Source organism: Periplaneta americana, chromosome 8, assembly GCF_040183065.1.
Source record: "Periplaneta americana isolate PAMFEO1 chromosome 8, P.americana_PAMFEO1_priV1, whole genome shotgun sequence".
In the NCBI taxonomy this organism is placed as follows: domain Eukaryota; kingdom Metazoa; phylum Arthropoda; class Insecta; order Blattodea; family Blattidae; genus Periplaneta; species Periplaneta americana.
In genome coordinates, this window is record NC_091124.1 from 91,943,649 (window position 1) to 91,958,792 (window position 15,144).

The 15,144-nt window shown below is 36.1% G+C and overlaps 1 protein-coding gene across 5 annotated transcripts in view; it reads right to left on the reverse strand.

Annotated features, from left to right (window-relative positions):
- pum (pumilio) overlaps positions 1-15,144 on the reverse strand; it is an 888,766-nt gene that overhangs the window by 456,922 nt on the left and 416,700 nt on the right. For all 5 annotated transcript variants that reach the window (XM_069833260.1, XM_069833261.1, XM_069833257.1 and 2 more), the window contains one exon: positions 13,016-13,532. In XM_069833260.1, coding sequence (XP_069689361.1) covers positions 13,016-13,532 — 517 coding nt within the window. The remainder of the gene's footprint in view (positions 1-13,015; positions 13,533-15,144) is intronic.

Genomic DNA, 15,144 nt, shown 5'->3' on the forward strand with positions numbered 1-15,144 from the left:
TTCCACATCTGCGGAAATGATTGGAAAAAAATCACTTGAATTTACACCATCTATAGTACCTCTGCATATTTACCTATTAGTCTACCTGCAACCAAACTATGGATACTGTATCTAGAACCTCATATGTTAGAAGATATGGAACACCTGGACTTTCTGTTTTCATTGCAACAACCAACACAGTGAATATGTGACAATCAATGGAATCTGTGGTTTCGATTATGGAAACTCAGATTTCCTCATTTTGTTATTTATTTGTAATGTAACATGTTATACAGTAGTGATAGAGCATTTTAACACACACTTTTCACAAGACTGACTCATCTTGCATATACAGGGTGTTTAAAAAATACGGGGCATAATTTCAGGTATGTATTTCCCACATGTAGACAATCAAAATAGTTCATTACAACATGTGTCCGGAAATGCTTTATTTCCGAGTTATGGCCTTCACATCATTGAAATTCACCGGAACGTTTTTCTTTCCGCAGGTCATTGCCGTCAAAGGAGACATTAAGAGGGCACTCTGACAGTTCATTCCGAGGCGAAGGTTACATTCAGTGTTGTGTAGGCGTTAGACAGTGCGACATGTATTCAAATCAAGAGCTGGCAGAGATACACTTCATGTACGGTAAGGCGGACGGCAATGCTGTGCTGGCTCGTCGTTTGTACCACGAGAAGTACCCACAACGACAATGTCCAGATCGGAAGACATTTGTACATCTCCATTACCGTCTGTGCGAGTATGGAAAATTTAACTCTCCTGGTCTGGGAAGGGGACGACCAAGATCTACAACTCCAGAAGTACAGGAGGAGATTATGGAGGCTGTGAACATGGATCCTTCTCTCAGCACACGAAGGGTAGCGTTGCAAGTCAATGTTCCTCATACGACTGTCTGGAGACTGTTGAAAGAGTATCAATTGTATCCTTATCATTTGCAATGTGTATAGGCCCTGTCACCAGCAGATTACCCTGCACGAGTTAGGTTCTGTCAGTGGTTCTTGCAGCAGTGTGGTGTAAATCCGAACTTTCCTGCCTTAGTATAATTTACAGATGAAGCACAGTTCACACGAGATGGCATACGATAACAAATTTCCACAATCAGCATGTATGGGCGTATGAAAACCCACGTGCAACTGTTCCATCTCATCACCAGGTGCGGTTCTCCCTCAACATGTGGGCCGGTATCATTGGTGATCGATTAGTTGGACCCCATGTACTTGTAAACAGACTTACAGGGCAGGCGTACACAAACTTATTGGAAAACACCAAACCTCATGTTTTAGAAGACACTCCACTGATCAATCGTCAACATATTCACTTCTTGCATGATGGCGCTCCTGCACATTTCAGTCGTACGGCTCGCCGATACTTGGATCGAAGGTTTCCTGATCGATGGATAGGTAGAGGTGGCCCAATTGCTTGGCCTCCACGCTCACCTGATCTGAATCCTCTCGATTTCTACTTGTGGGGCCATTTAAAATCATTGGTTTATTTGTCTCTGGTGCCTGATTTGGAATCCCTTCGGAATCGAATTGTGGCATGTTCTGAGGACATACGCAATACTCCTGGAGTTTGGGATCTTGTTCGCAGGTCAATGAGACATCGATGTGAGGTCTGCATTCAAGCAGGAGGTGGACATTTTGAACATCTTCTGTAATGACAACGACCTGCGGAAAGAAAAACGTTCCGGTGAATTTCAATGTTGTGAAGGCCATAACTCGGAAATGAAGCATTTCCGGACACATGTTGTAATGAACTATTTTGATTGTCTACATGTGGGAAATACATACCTGAAATTATGCCCCGTATTTTTTAAACACCCTGTATATCTACGTGTATATTTTTCTAGAAACGAGAGCAGTTTGGTCTTACTCTGTTGAGCGGAATGTTAGATGAAATAAATGCATCACACATTTCTTCATAAATTCCTCCTTATTAGCCTCCTGATGTTTATCTGTGTTAACATGAAGTTTAACATTGAAAGCCTTATCACCTGGTATTTGACGATGACAGAATAGTACACCATCTTGAACCTTAAATATATTGTCACTATACACTGAAATCAACTGACTCAACTTAATACTACCACTTAGTTAAACCTTCCGCATTGTATAATGTACCTGAAGTAAGGTATCTCGTCCGGTGCCAGCAGAATACATGGTGATGTTTTCTTGAGACAACTGTATCCTCCAGCTAATGTTTACATACTGAAGGCTCAAGCGCAGTGTGTGTCAGATACATTGTATGTTGTACATAGCATGCAGAACTAGTAAACACTGAACTATGCATATCTAAATATAATAATAATAATAATAATAATAATAATAATAATAATAATAATAATGGAAAGACAAAAAATAGAAGAAAAAGAAATTGTGTGGCAGAACAAGACAAAACTTGAGATGTAAATTTCCTGGTTTCCCAGTTCCAAGTAAAAAAAAAGTATAAAATAAAATAAAATAAAATAATACTAAATTTAGTGAATAGGTTTGATGAAACAAGTTCGAGTTATTTATCACACAAGATGGACAACACTTCCAGCAGCTACAGTGGGAGCAAGTACCGAAAGTTATTAATACATATTGTTATTTCTAATAAGGTAAAGTGTCACGAAAGAAGCAGTGACAGTGAGGAACCACCCACTAGTCAGCAGACATAAAAACCATGAATCTTTGCAGGGACTCACTGCACATGCAAACGCACGAGCACATACACAAACACACAAATTTGACAACACCATTACAACCCAATGCCAGGCTCTAGCCTCCATATGCTTCTGTCAAATGCTCTTCTTCTGCATGTTGAAGGTTCAAGAAAGTTCCTGGGATCAGCTGTAACCACCACGTCCAAATATCTATGTTTTCCTGCTCTTGTTTTACAAGATTTCCTCCCTTCCAAAATTTTCTTTGGTGTTCTATGTTCTTCCATCCTCTAGCTAGCCCATATTATTATTATTATTATTATTATTATTATTATTATTATTATTATTAATGTTTTTAATTTGTAGGGATTCGTAACAAGCTTCGGGTTCCTTAAAAGCCATTTGTAAGTAAGTAAGTAAGTAATGTTTTTAATTTCAGTGCAAGTGACTTCTAGAATTTAATATTATTTGTACTTGGAAGATTTAGTGCAGAAGTGTTTTCAAAACATGGGAAGAAATACATAGGGAGAGGAAGAAGAATAAGGTGCATAAGATTCGAGACGTTCGGTAAGAGAAGGGTGAACCCACCAAATGTACTGTAGAGATAATCAATGTTCAAATTATTTTGCCTGTAAATGAGATAAGAGCGAATCCGCCAAGGATACGTCTGTAAATAATAATTACTTTGTACACTGAAAAACGAATACCTTTATCGAAAATTGCAATTAAATGTCCAATTTAATATACCAACTTAATAGTTATCATAGATGACATTATGAATTCATCAATATTATGGGAATAATTTGAAAACAGTACATTAGAAAAAGCAACGGGCGTAGAATGAAAATAGTGGCAGATAATAATAATAATAATAATAATAATAATAATAATAATAATAATAAATAAAAACACTTAATCGCACTGTGATGTGACATTTATGAAGTATCTGAAATTAATATTAAACAAAAATAAGTAGATGCCTGTCATGTTATTACCCTTGCTATCAAAAGCGGTTTCACTTGTTCTGGGAACAGAGGCACTAATAATACATTACATCATCTTCATGAAGATGTTCCTCTGAGTTGGTCACTGCTAGTTGCATGTTTTGTTTGCTGATCACATCGTCCAGAAACATTCTGTGGCAGACAGATAAGGAGAGCTTACAGATCCTTTACTTTCTCAGAAGTGAGCTTTATTGGCATGACATACCTCTTTGGCAATACCAGCTGAGAGAGGTCAAAAGATTTCTGATCGTATAACCTGGACTTGCCTTTCTGCAGCTGCACTTCAATCGGGAATGTCAGATCATCATCATCATCATCATCATCATCATCATCATCATCATCATCATCACATAGCCTTGTTTGTACTGAGTGGAATACAATAAGACTTGGGCGTCCTGAAATTTCGACTCTTTTGGTTTCCTCTTCGAGATGGACTTCTGGAGGATACCATAGTCAAGGAACATATTGTTGTCATTCTCACCACAATGAATGGCTTAGTGGTTCTGTTGCTTCAAATAAGTGTGACATAATGCTCCTCAGAGTATACTTCCACATCCTTTAATTTCTTCTCAACATGTCCAAAATCTCGGTCACTACCATAAAGTAGTGTTCAATGTTACTGAATCTCCCTTTATGAATTTTACGAAGGCATGCCAGAGCCATATTCACATTTTTATTTTGGCTGGAGCAGTTGTCACTAAACATTATCAATTTTGTTACTTAATTTTGTTAATTTTATGTAGTTTTCAATACAACTTGCAATTTCAATGGAACAAGACCTCATCACACTCTCATTCCACACATAGCCTACATGACACTGTACCACGTTTTACATCATGAATGCAGAAATTATAGGTCCAAAGTTTTCTTTATAATACTGCACACCTGTTGTCATCTTCGGTGTCAGTAATGCTTGCTGCAAATCAAAACAAATCATGGCCAATGTAGGGTTCTGATTGCCTCTGAAAGATTTTAAAATAGAATGTACTGCTTTAGTGCGTTTCAGGTGACCTTCTCTTTCTGTTAGCAATTTTATTTTCTCATCATCAGCTGCCTCACTTAGATTCTTAATTTCATTCGTCACCTGATCACAATAAGCACATGTGTCACTCTTTGATGGTTTAAAACCTAAATTGAACTCTGTTAAAAACATCATGATAATACCTGCAGGTTACTGGCTCTATGTCTCTGAAGTTTTCCTTCATCCAAACACAGTACAATGAATAGAGGGAATTAATGTTTAGCCTGTAGGGAAGTATTGTCTGTGAGGACATTTAGCATGACTGTAATGACTGGACATTTTATTTAAGCTATTTATGTGATCCCGAACAGATTGTTTCCTTGCAGCACTGATTGTACGTACATGTTGTCCCTTCCCACTGTGACTTGATGACTTTCACTAGCATGGTTCGCACACACTTTTCCAAAATACTGTGAATACTGTAAAATACCTTGGAACACACACATAAATCACAGTGTACTTGATGCAGCATAGTGTCCTGCTCGGCCTTTTCTTAATGCAACATTTGTTCACATCAACACTGGTTACGAGCTTAGAAATATAGGCAATCTGGAGGTCATAATCACCCAACTTCCAGAAATTACGAAATACAGGTTGTATTTTCTCCATATCTAACGCGTTGAAGCACCCACAAGTACATGGCGGGCTATACCGCAGGCTTGCACATGTCGAGATGTTTTCATACTAGTGTAAGATTCACCTTTGTTCCTTTGCTTGTACATTTTTCCATTTTTCGACATGCCTCTGACGTTTCCTACATTAACCAGATATGACTGGTTGATTATCACTGTCACTAATACTCATAATAAGCTATTACAATGTCCATAAATACATGTAATTCCTTACTACGGTTGTACTCGTCTATGTGGTTATAAAAACACACAGACAATGAATAGTGGGCATCTTCAGGCAGAGTGGCGTATTTGCCCTTCTCATACAGAGTAATATGAATATTATGAACATGTCACAAACTACGCAGTTTCCCCAAGTGTATATTATTTTTGGACTTCATACAAACACAGAAACATTCTCTGTAGGCTATGTTTCATAGCTTTCGATTATTGTTGTCCAAGGCCCCTTATAGACGAAGTCATTTGTTTTTTATTTCATTACACCGCCTTAGACACTGTTGTTATTGTAATTTTGAAACTCATTTATCTCATTAAATATCAGTCCTATAAAAATTTTTCATGGAATAAAACTTATCGGAAATTATTTTTAAAGAAACTTTTGCTATGTAATATTTTTCATGACAATAATAAAGGACCTATTTCGATTTATTTAATTCAAGCCCCCTTATAACCCCCCTTTTAAATAAAATATTTTGAATGCCATATATCCTAAATTCTAAGTTACAACGAACTTAATTTATATTCCCATTTTCATATAAATCGGTTCAGCCATTATCACGTGAAAATGTAACAAACATCCAGACAGACAGACAGACATACAAACAAAAATTTCAGAAAAGCGATTTTCGGTTTCAGGGCGGTTAATTATATATGTTAGGACCAATTATTTTTGGAAAATCGAAAATTACCAGAAAAATTTCGGCTACAGATTTTGTTATTAGTATAGATGTGATATTTTTATTTCATTCTACTTGATGAACATTTTCGGTTTTGTAAACCATCTTCAAATCATTGTTACCTCTATTGAACTGTTATGTGATGTGCAATGGGTTACATTAACCATATTGTATTAAAATATAAAATGTGAGATAAAACGTTAATGAATGTACATATTTAAAATGGTAATATATTAAATTAAATTAGTCTAAAATGATGGCTGTTTTGCAGCGTATACAGCCCTTTCAGATATGAAACAATTATTTTCTTATGACCTTTTACATAATAACTATCATGAAACTGCATTTACAAATAGTTATTGTGTAATTAAGAATCGTTGAAAAAAAAATTGTTATTCACTTTAACACTTGTATAAAAATATGAAACTTCCTTAAAATTAAAACGTGTCGAAACGGGACCATCTGTCATTAAGGTGGGCCTATATTATGTTTTTTTTAACAATTTTTAATGTTTTAATTTTAAGAAAGTTTTATATTTTTAATCTTTAGCATCTGTGATCTCTGTTATTTTAGTTTTCCATCTCGAATCTGTAGGCCTACTCTTTTTTTTTTAATACCAGTACTGTCACTGCAAGTTATCTTGAACCTTACATCCCCTAAGTCTGTCTTTGGAACTGCTCGGTACGGCGTGTACTCACCAACGTAACGGCACGGCAAGGATGCCCCTCCCTCGGGTAACGTGACTCTTTTCAGAAAACGTTGGTTCTTTTACCTACTGTAAAAGAACTTGGTTCAATACAGACATCATCTTCTCTCGATACTCCGGTTTTGAGAGGAGAACATAGTTTCGTAGCAAGCTTTAATTAACCTGTAATGAGTAAGTATTTAAATATAATCGTGTGTACACTCCTCTCTCATCCGGGCTGGGGACCGGCAATGGAGGAGTTACTACAGCTACTTCTGTACATTATATAGGCCTGCATGACTTACACCTTCAGCTAATTTGTACATATTCTTATAACAATATTTTACAGGCTTATTATTTGAATTTACATTAATTTACAATTATACACAATCCATATCCCTATCATTGCTGCCATCATCGCTTGTTCCAAAATTAATTATTTCGTCAATAGCATCATCCATTCGGAATTATCTTCTTAATCGTAGACTATGTACTACTTTCTGAACACGATAGAATTCTTCGATTGTATCCCGAATAACGTGTTGATCGAAGTCGTCCACTTCAACTTTACACAAGTCCTAATTCTGGAATGAAATAATATGTTTAGTAGAACTATAAGAAAATAATAACTTACAATAGTAATTCATTATGTCGTTCACAGTACACACACTATTGTACATAACTATTATAGCAATAATTTCTGAACATTACATAACTATTCTTTCCCGAGTAGTGTGAGGTTCATTCGGTTGTAATTCAATATTATTCTTAATTCTCTTCACGGAACTAATACTTTTGCCAGAGTATTTAGCCACTCTCTCATATTCCTTAGCAAGAGGTTCCAGCAAATATTTGTTTAATTTTTCCTCCTCGCAACGCTTAATTTTATTATATTTGTGATAATTTCTCTTTCTCGGCTATGGATAACAGCGTTACTTTTTCTAAGCGGTGGTGTGATTTCACCATAATTACTACCCTGTGGTTGCTGCTCCATGGTAACACTACTGGTACGCAGTGAAGGAAATAGCTCTATGTTTCTTGACAAGAGATTATGCTGTGGAGCATGCGCAAACAACTCAGTTGGCTCCACCCGCGTTACGCTCTTCCTTCCCTCTGCCCCTCTGTCACCGCTCAGAAGGTTCAAGATAACTTGCATTAACAATACTCTGCTCTTATTATTCTGCAAAATCAATGACAAAAATCCCTTTAGGCCTACATCACCGTACTTCTATGAGCCTGCATTGGAAGAGCTAGAAAATATATATGGCATTTCTAACTAGTATGCATATTTGCAGTGAAGGATCTTCTTGAAGTTTATGAAGGAAAAAATCTTACAGTATTTATAATCTTGTCCAAATTAGTAGTGTAAGAAGGTTAGCACTTGCCCAATTTCATACTTAACTTATTGGACACATGCCTCTTCTGTGCAGTTCGTAATGATTTAGATTCTCCATGTTGAATCTTTTGTACACTACTTTTAACACTTGAATATAATTTAATTTAGTAGTCTGACCCAATATTTTGGGTTAGAGCACAGGAATTTTTCCTTAAAGGGGATTATTCCTGTGTTCGTCCATGGTCTGGAATTTAGGTTAAGTTTAGATTTAAGACCTCTCCTGGCACTACATTATCATAATCATCCCATCACATCATCGGGGTAATGTAACTCCGCTTTCCAGGCGCCCCAACCTCAGAAGTGGGTTACAACTAAGCCACGACCAGGAGAGAAGACCAGAAATGTCGAAAAGGCAACCTGGTGGCATTGGATAAAAAAAAAATATATATATATTATTTTTGGGAGTGTTTTTTGTAAATAATTTTATGAGGTTGTTATTGATATGCTGATAAATTATTTGCACGAATTACGAATTTTCTAGTGTCCTGAACGAATTTTATTGTGCTTATAAATCCATATTTATGCTCTTTTAATAGAGAATGTATTTTTATCTCTAAAAAGTTTTTAGATGTGTAGTACCCAGGGGCGGATGCAAGGGGGGGGGGGTTAAGGGGATATATCCCCTCCCGAAATTTTGAGAAAAAATACGAAACAAGAAACAAAAATAATATTAATTTTAATTCGTGAATGTACATAGGAATTAGAGTTTTCCACCTAAATTCTCTTTGCTAAAATGTTAAATTCCAAGAACTGCAGGAAGATAAACACAGCGTTCTTACTTCAAGACAGAGAGTCATGAAGAGTATTTTAGGTTTTTAATTTTCCTTCTCTTCTTAGACTATTTCATTAGTCAGCTCAAGGACAGGTTTTTAAATCATAAGGAAATCCTACAAACTTTGCTGCCTAAAAACATAGTGCGAGCATCAGATGAAGATTTAGAAACTGCTGTTGAGGCTATAGTAAATCAGTGGCCCAATGATGTTGATGCATCACCAGATCTTTCTTCAATGAATTGAAGATGTGGAGAAGAAATTTTCTTGATCAGAAAAATCTTCACCTAATACCTACTGATTTTATATCATCTTTGAACAGGTGCAATGAAATTATTTTTCCGTGCACTCACAAGGCGCTGAAACTTTTCTGCATGTTGCCTGTAAATACAGCAACACCAGAACGGTCGTTCTCAACATTGCGGTATTTGAAGACTTACTAGAGGAGCACGATGGGAGCAAACAGATTAAATGCACTGGCCTTGATGTATATTCATAAAAATGTAGAAGTAAAAGCTCATGAAGTACTGGATGAAATGTCTAAGAAGCCTTGTCGCCTTCTTCTGTAAATGTCATTCTGTCATTGTATTTATACTGCAGTCATTATAAATGTTAAAATAAAAAAATTATGGTTAATTTAACAACGCTCGCAATTGCCGAGGTTATATCAGCGTCGCCGTTGTGCCGGAATTTTTTTCCTCAGGACTTCTTTTACATGCCAGTAAATTGACATATGAGGCCTGTCGCATTTAAACACACTTAAATGCCATCGAATTGGGTTGGGGTAGAACCCGCAACTTCGAGCACAGAAGGCTACACCGACTACGCTACTCAGGCCAACTTGTAAATGTTTGTGACTCGGAAACAAATTGTGAGTGTATAAACTTATTTCTCATTACTACATTTTTACTATCTCCTCAAATCCCTCCCCGAAAAAAAATCCTGCGTCCGCCCCTGGTAGTAGCTATATATTTGTTTTAGAAGAAAAATTGTACAACATAGTATAAAATATGCAATTAATTAGTTCTTTAAGAAATAATATATTAAATTGGAAAAAAGGTTAATTTACCTTACAAACAATAATAATTTCGATGTAGTAAGGGTGAGCCTGCCAACATCCGCCAAGCTTATGTTGCAGATATGTGTCTTAAATATTTGGAGGAGAAAAAACACAAAATTCGACCCTTTGTGGGCTTGCCCTTCTCTTACGGAATGCCTCATTTGATGATATGGTATTATTAGTAGAACAGGAGACAATACTAAGGGATATGCTACTCGAGTTAAATGAGACCTGTGAGCAGAAAACTATGAATGAATGAATGAATGAATGAATGTACAACTCAAAACGAGGGTGCTGCCACTGATGCCATATGTATTCCTGAGATATATTTCTATTTTCCTGAGGTGTTCATTCAGGTAGTCATGGCCAGCGAAGAGTCAGAAGAGGACAGTTGCTTTCCTGGGTAGATGTTCAATGGTTCTCATATATTCTTGCACATTTTCGTATGATTTTCCATAGAGTAGATGTTGATTGTGTTTCTGTCTTTTCTTTATTTCTTTTTTGAGGTATTTATTATTTTCCCTATTGTCAACACTATCTTTCATAATATCATGTACAGACTTTATCAAAAGGAGAATAGCAGTGACAAAGGAAGCCTGTAATAAAAAGGAGCATCTTCTGCGGACCTTTGGAAAAACAACTAAGGAAGAGACTAGTGAAGTGCTTTGTGCTGAATGTGGCATTGCATGGGGCAGAAACATGGACATTACGACACCTTATTTGTTTTTCCTTTCCCTTCGTCTAGATTTGTCATGCATTATCATCTTGGGTACCATGTACTTTTCGAGAATTTTTTTTATGATTTCTTCACTTGTTGCTGTTATTGAACGTCCACTGTTGGGGGTCATATTCTAAACTCTCTCAGCAATGTTTAAATAGTGCCATCCATTTTTTCACAGCAGGAAATGCTGGAGTGGATTCCCCAGTGTAGCATCCATGTCTCCTTTAATTTCTGTTGGACTCATTGCCATCCTCCTTTTGACTTCATGACAGCAGCTCATGTTATTGCTTGTAGTACACCCCAAGTATTTGAACCTGTCTATTTGCTTTACTGTCTTGTTGGGAATTCGAAGGGCGTGAGGGGGGGAGAGAGAGAGAGACCAGGGGAGGACTTCGATTTCATTATTTTCATTTCATGAGTTGTAATGTTCAACCAGCTGCTAAAACAGACTACTTGTATACAGCAATAAAGCATTATAAAATATAATTTCGGTATTATTTCCAGTGGAAATCGGATTACATATAATATAGTAGGATGTAAAAGAGTTTAGTGTGTAAGTTTATCAGTGCAGTTGTAGCATTTCCTATATCAGTGCTACATGCGATTATTGTAAGATGATTGGGCAAAGAGATCAGATAATAAAGAATGTGGTCATTTGTCAAAAATGCATATATGAAAAGCAGTAGTCATATTCATGTGCGATATGGACAAGTCAGTGGAAGTATGTCGTTAAATGTATGAATATCTATAAAATAAACAGAGACAAATTTAGACGGAAAATCTGGACAAAGAGATGATTAGACAAAGCACTAAATTATATCAATTATTTGGGAACAAAGGGCTAAATAAGACATCAATGAAACAGAAAATAGTAAAATGATAAATTTGGAAACCTCTATAATGAAAAATGGGTTTTATTCTTTAAATAAGAATAAAGCTTCAGTTTTCTCAAATCCACAAATTCTTTCAATGCAAATGTTAAAAAATAGTAATAACTCAATACACGACAACTGGTCTTTGAGATCTTCAAATAAGAATGTGTGTGTTAACAGTGATCTAAAACTGTAGTTTAAAATGGTCTTAAAGTCATTGAACTATGCACTCCCATAGATATAACATGTCTAAAATGCAGGTAGTAGGCCATTAATGATATGAAGGAAGAGAGTTAAACTGATATTGTGGATTAGTTGGTTAACAGCACTCAGCACGTCAAGCTGAGGGGCCCTGAGTTCGATTCCCAGTGCCGAATGAATTTTTTTTTTCCATTTTGAATCTTGTGTACACTACTTTTAACACTTGAATATAAGTAATTGATTAACAGTGGACTTTCTCGTGTTAATTATGTAAGTCTGTGCGGCTTACAGCTGTTTCGGTGCATTATCACACCATCTTCAGAGCCTAATAGCATTTTTTTTTTCCATTAATAATATTTATGTGATGACTATACGAAGTCATGGACTACACAATATTCAAAAGAGGATGGCGAGGGCTGCAAATAAGAACCCAGTAGTTGATACAGCTACGTTAAATAACCAAGTAAAAGAGAAACTGTCCAAAAATTAGGATTTCAGGATGTATGTGGCTGCTCATCTACTTTATTTCACCTTAACGCACATTAATTAATTTAAAATATATTTAGCTAATTCCTTGTCTAACACAATTTTTCTTTGTTATTCCAAACAAAGATATATCGAATTACACAAAAACAACCATACATATTTCATGTGTAACAATACTGGATAAATCGATTCCTGTTAGTGAAAATAAAACATATCTACCCAAAAGTTTAGAACAAATTTTATCTAATGAGGAAGTAAGAATGGAGCATGAAAGCTAAAACCATATGGAGACAACAGTTGAAAATTATAACTCAATATTTTAAATTGGCAAATTGTAAGACTAATGAAATGTAAACAGATTTCTTGGCAATTTGTGAAGCAGAGTTACGAGATGGTAGGAATTCTGAAATTCACCATTAAGTACAGGTCCAGAAACAAAATTTAGCCACTTGAGTGCTTACTGAGCATGCACAGTATGTTTATAACTGGAATTTGGGAAATTAAAAAATTCAGGTGGTCCAAATTTTGTTTCTGGGTGTGTACAAAATACAGAAAAATATTAAATTTAATAAGATAAGGCTCTTACTAGAAATAAATCTTCAAAATAACAGATTATTTATAATGCTTACCTGTACATCGAAATTGGGAGGCAGGATACCAGGAGAGTCCATCCCACCACCAACGCCTGCACCTGCTTGCTGTTGCTGCTGAGGCGGCAGCATACTAGGTCCTCCTGGAACACCAGCGCCACCTGCATACCCTGCTGCAACCGCTGTTGCCTGATCAAATTGTGCCATGGCACTGCCATTTGGGTCCATCGCCATTACATGTTCAAAATGCTGATTCACACTGTCCAAGTTCAGATGATGGTTTTGCATGTGATGAGCAGCTTGTTGCTGTTGTTGTTGTTGTTGCTGTTGCTGCTGTTGTTGATGCAGATGGTGCTGGGGATGGTTGGGATGATGTGGGATGGAATGGTGATTAATATGAGGGTGATGGTGATGGTGGTGATGATGGTTCTCCACACCCTCCGATGAGGGTGGTTTCCCACCACCACCACCAATAACAACCACACTGCTACCACTTCCGTTGTTTTTGTTGATATCTTCTTCTGCTGGCGATGGCTGTCTGCTGCCAGGTGTGCGACTAAAATGAGAATCAAAGAACAAGTCATAAGCAAAAAAAGAGAAAGGAGATGTTACTTTGTAAAAACACAGACATAAATATATAATATAATACTTATGCATGTATATATTGTAAAAAACGGCCATAGAAATTTTGTAAATGTCTGCACTAAAATAAGAGAAAATGTTTGAAAACAAGTTTAATACATGGATTTTGCAACATACATTTAGTTGGAATATTCTGTATACATGCTTCAAGAACTGCATTGGTCTACACTTCTGTACTATATACTTAACACAATATACTTCATATCAACAATTACCACTAACGGTCTACTACAGAGGAGTACCGCCATATCTTTCTCTTGAATACACTAGCCACTTCTATCTATCTGTCCTTTCCTCTTGCAATCCCAATTCATTTTTATTAAATTCTGTTGCTGGAAAATTGAAACTAGAAGTTAGTACCCGATAGTTGACATCCGAATCCTAAGTAACGGGTGGTGCATAGTCACTTCTCGTAAGCCTTTTCACTAAAACACTAATATCAACATCACCGACGTCAAGAAAAAAAGAGGTAGACTGCTAGATGTTTTGCAGTACTAAAATCACATTATTAAGAAATAGAGGGAGCATGAACATCATTTTTAAGTTCGTCAGATCTTTGAAATATTTCAAATGGTTCAGCACAGGGTTTCAAAAGACTGCTCACTCTACGAGTCATTTTAAGTCTAAAATATAAGTAAAAACTAACTGAACACACGATCCTACAACATTTACACAACATGCAGATAAACACAATTCAATCACAATCTTAAAAATACTGTTATAGAAGAGAATTGACCTTTTAACCGACAGGAACAACTTCCAAGTATGAAATGCTTAGCAAGACTCTCATTCTTTCTGATACTACAATAGTGCAAATGCCAACACTGCCATTCACATCTCCTTGTCTTTAAAGCCCAACTAGAACTAATTAATGAATACATGGAATAGCTTTGTTTTGTTTTATAAATCAAATTCCATTATGAAGAAAACTAAAATCCCACTCGGCAATGTTGTAGTGTTCCCTTTCTTTTCCAGCTGAAAGATAGCAGGTATGTTTCAATTTTATCGAGTAATTCAACATTTTACTTCCTTACAAAAATAAAAAAGCAAGTGTGTTTCAATTTTATGGAATGATTCAACACTATCCTTCCTTACACAAAACAATGGATATTATGATTCGAAGCATTTGTTATGTAATGTCATTTCCTAGTAACTGCTACTGGTAATTTCAATGTAATTATTATCGTAACATTTTTATTCCACAAGTAATGAACAACAAACAACAAAAATGATCGCATATGGAGGTAAGCACTCAGGAGGTTGACAAAATAAAATTTCTCTCCTGAAATTAGACATTTTTCACGAGTTTTGTGGATAGTGTTGAAATTCTCGCATGTACTGTACAGATGTTCACATTTATATTTATTCATAGTAGATCTGGGTTCATTTATTATGGTCTTGAGCAATGTCTGGCCACGCTGCACACTCTCCTTGGATTATATCTGGTGTATGAAACACATCAAACAATTTTTTAGGAACACTGTGCCCCCTCCCTTAAATTCAAATTCAATTCAATTCACTTCAAG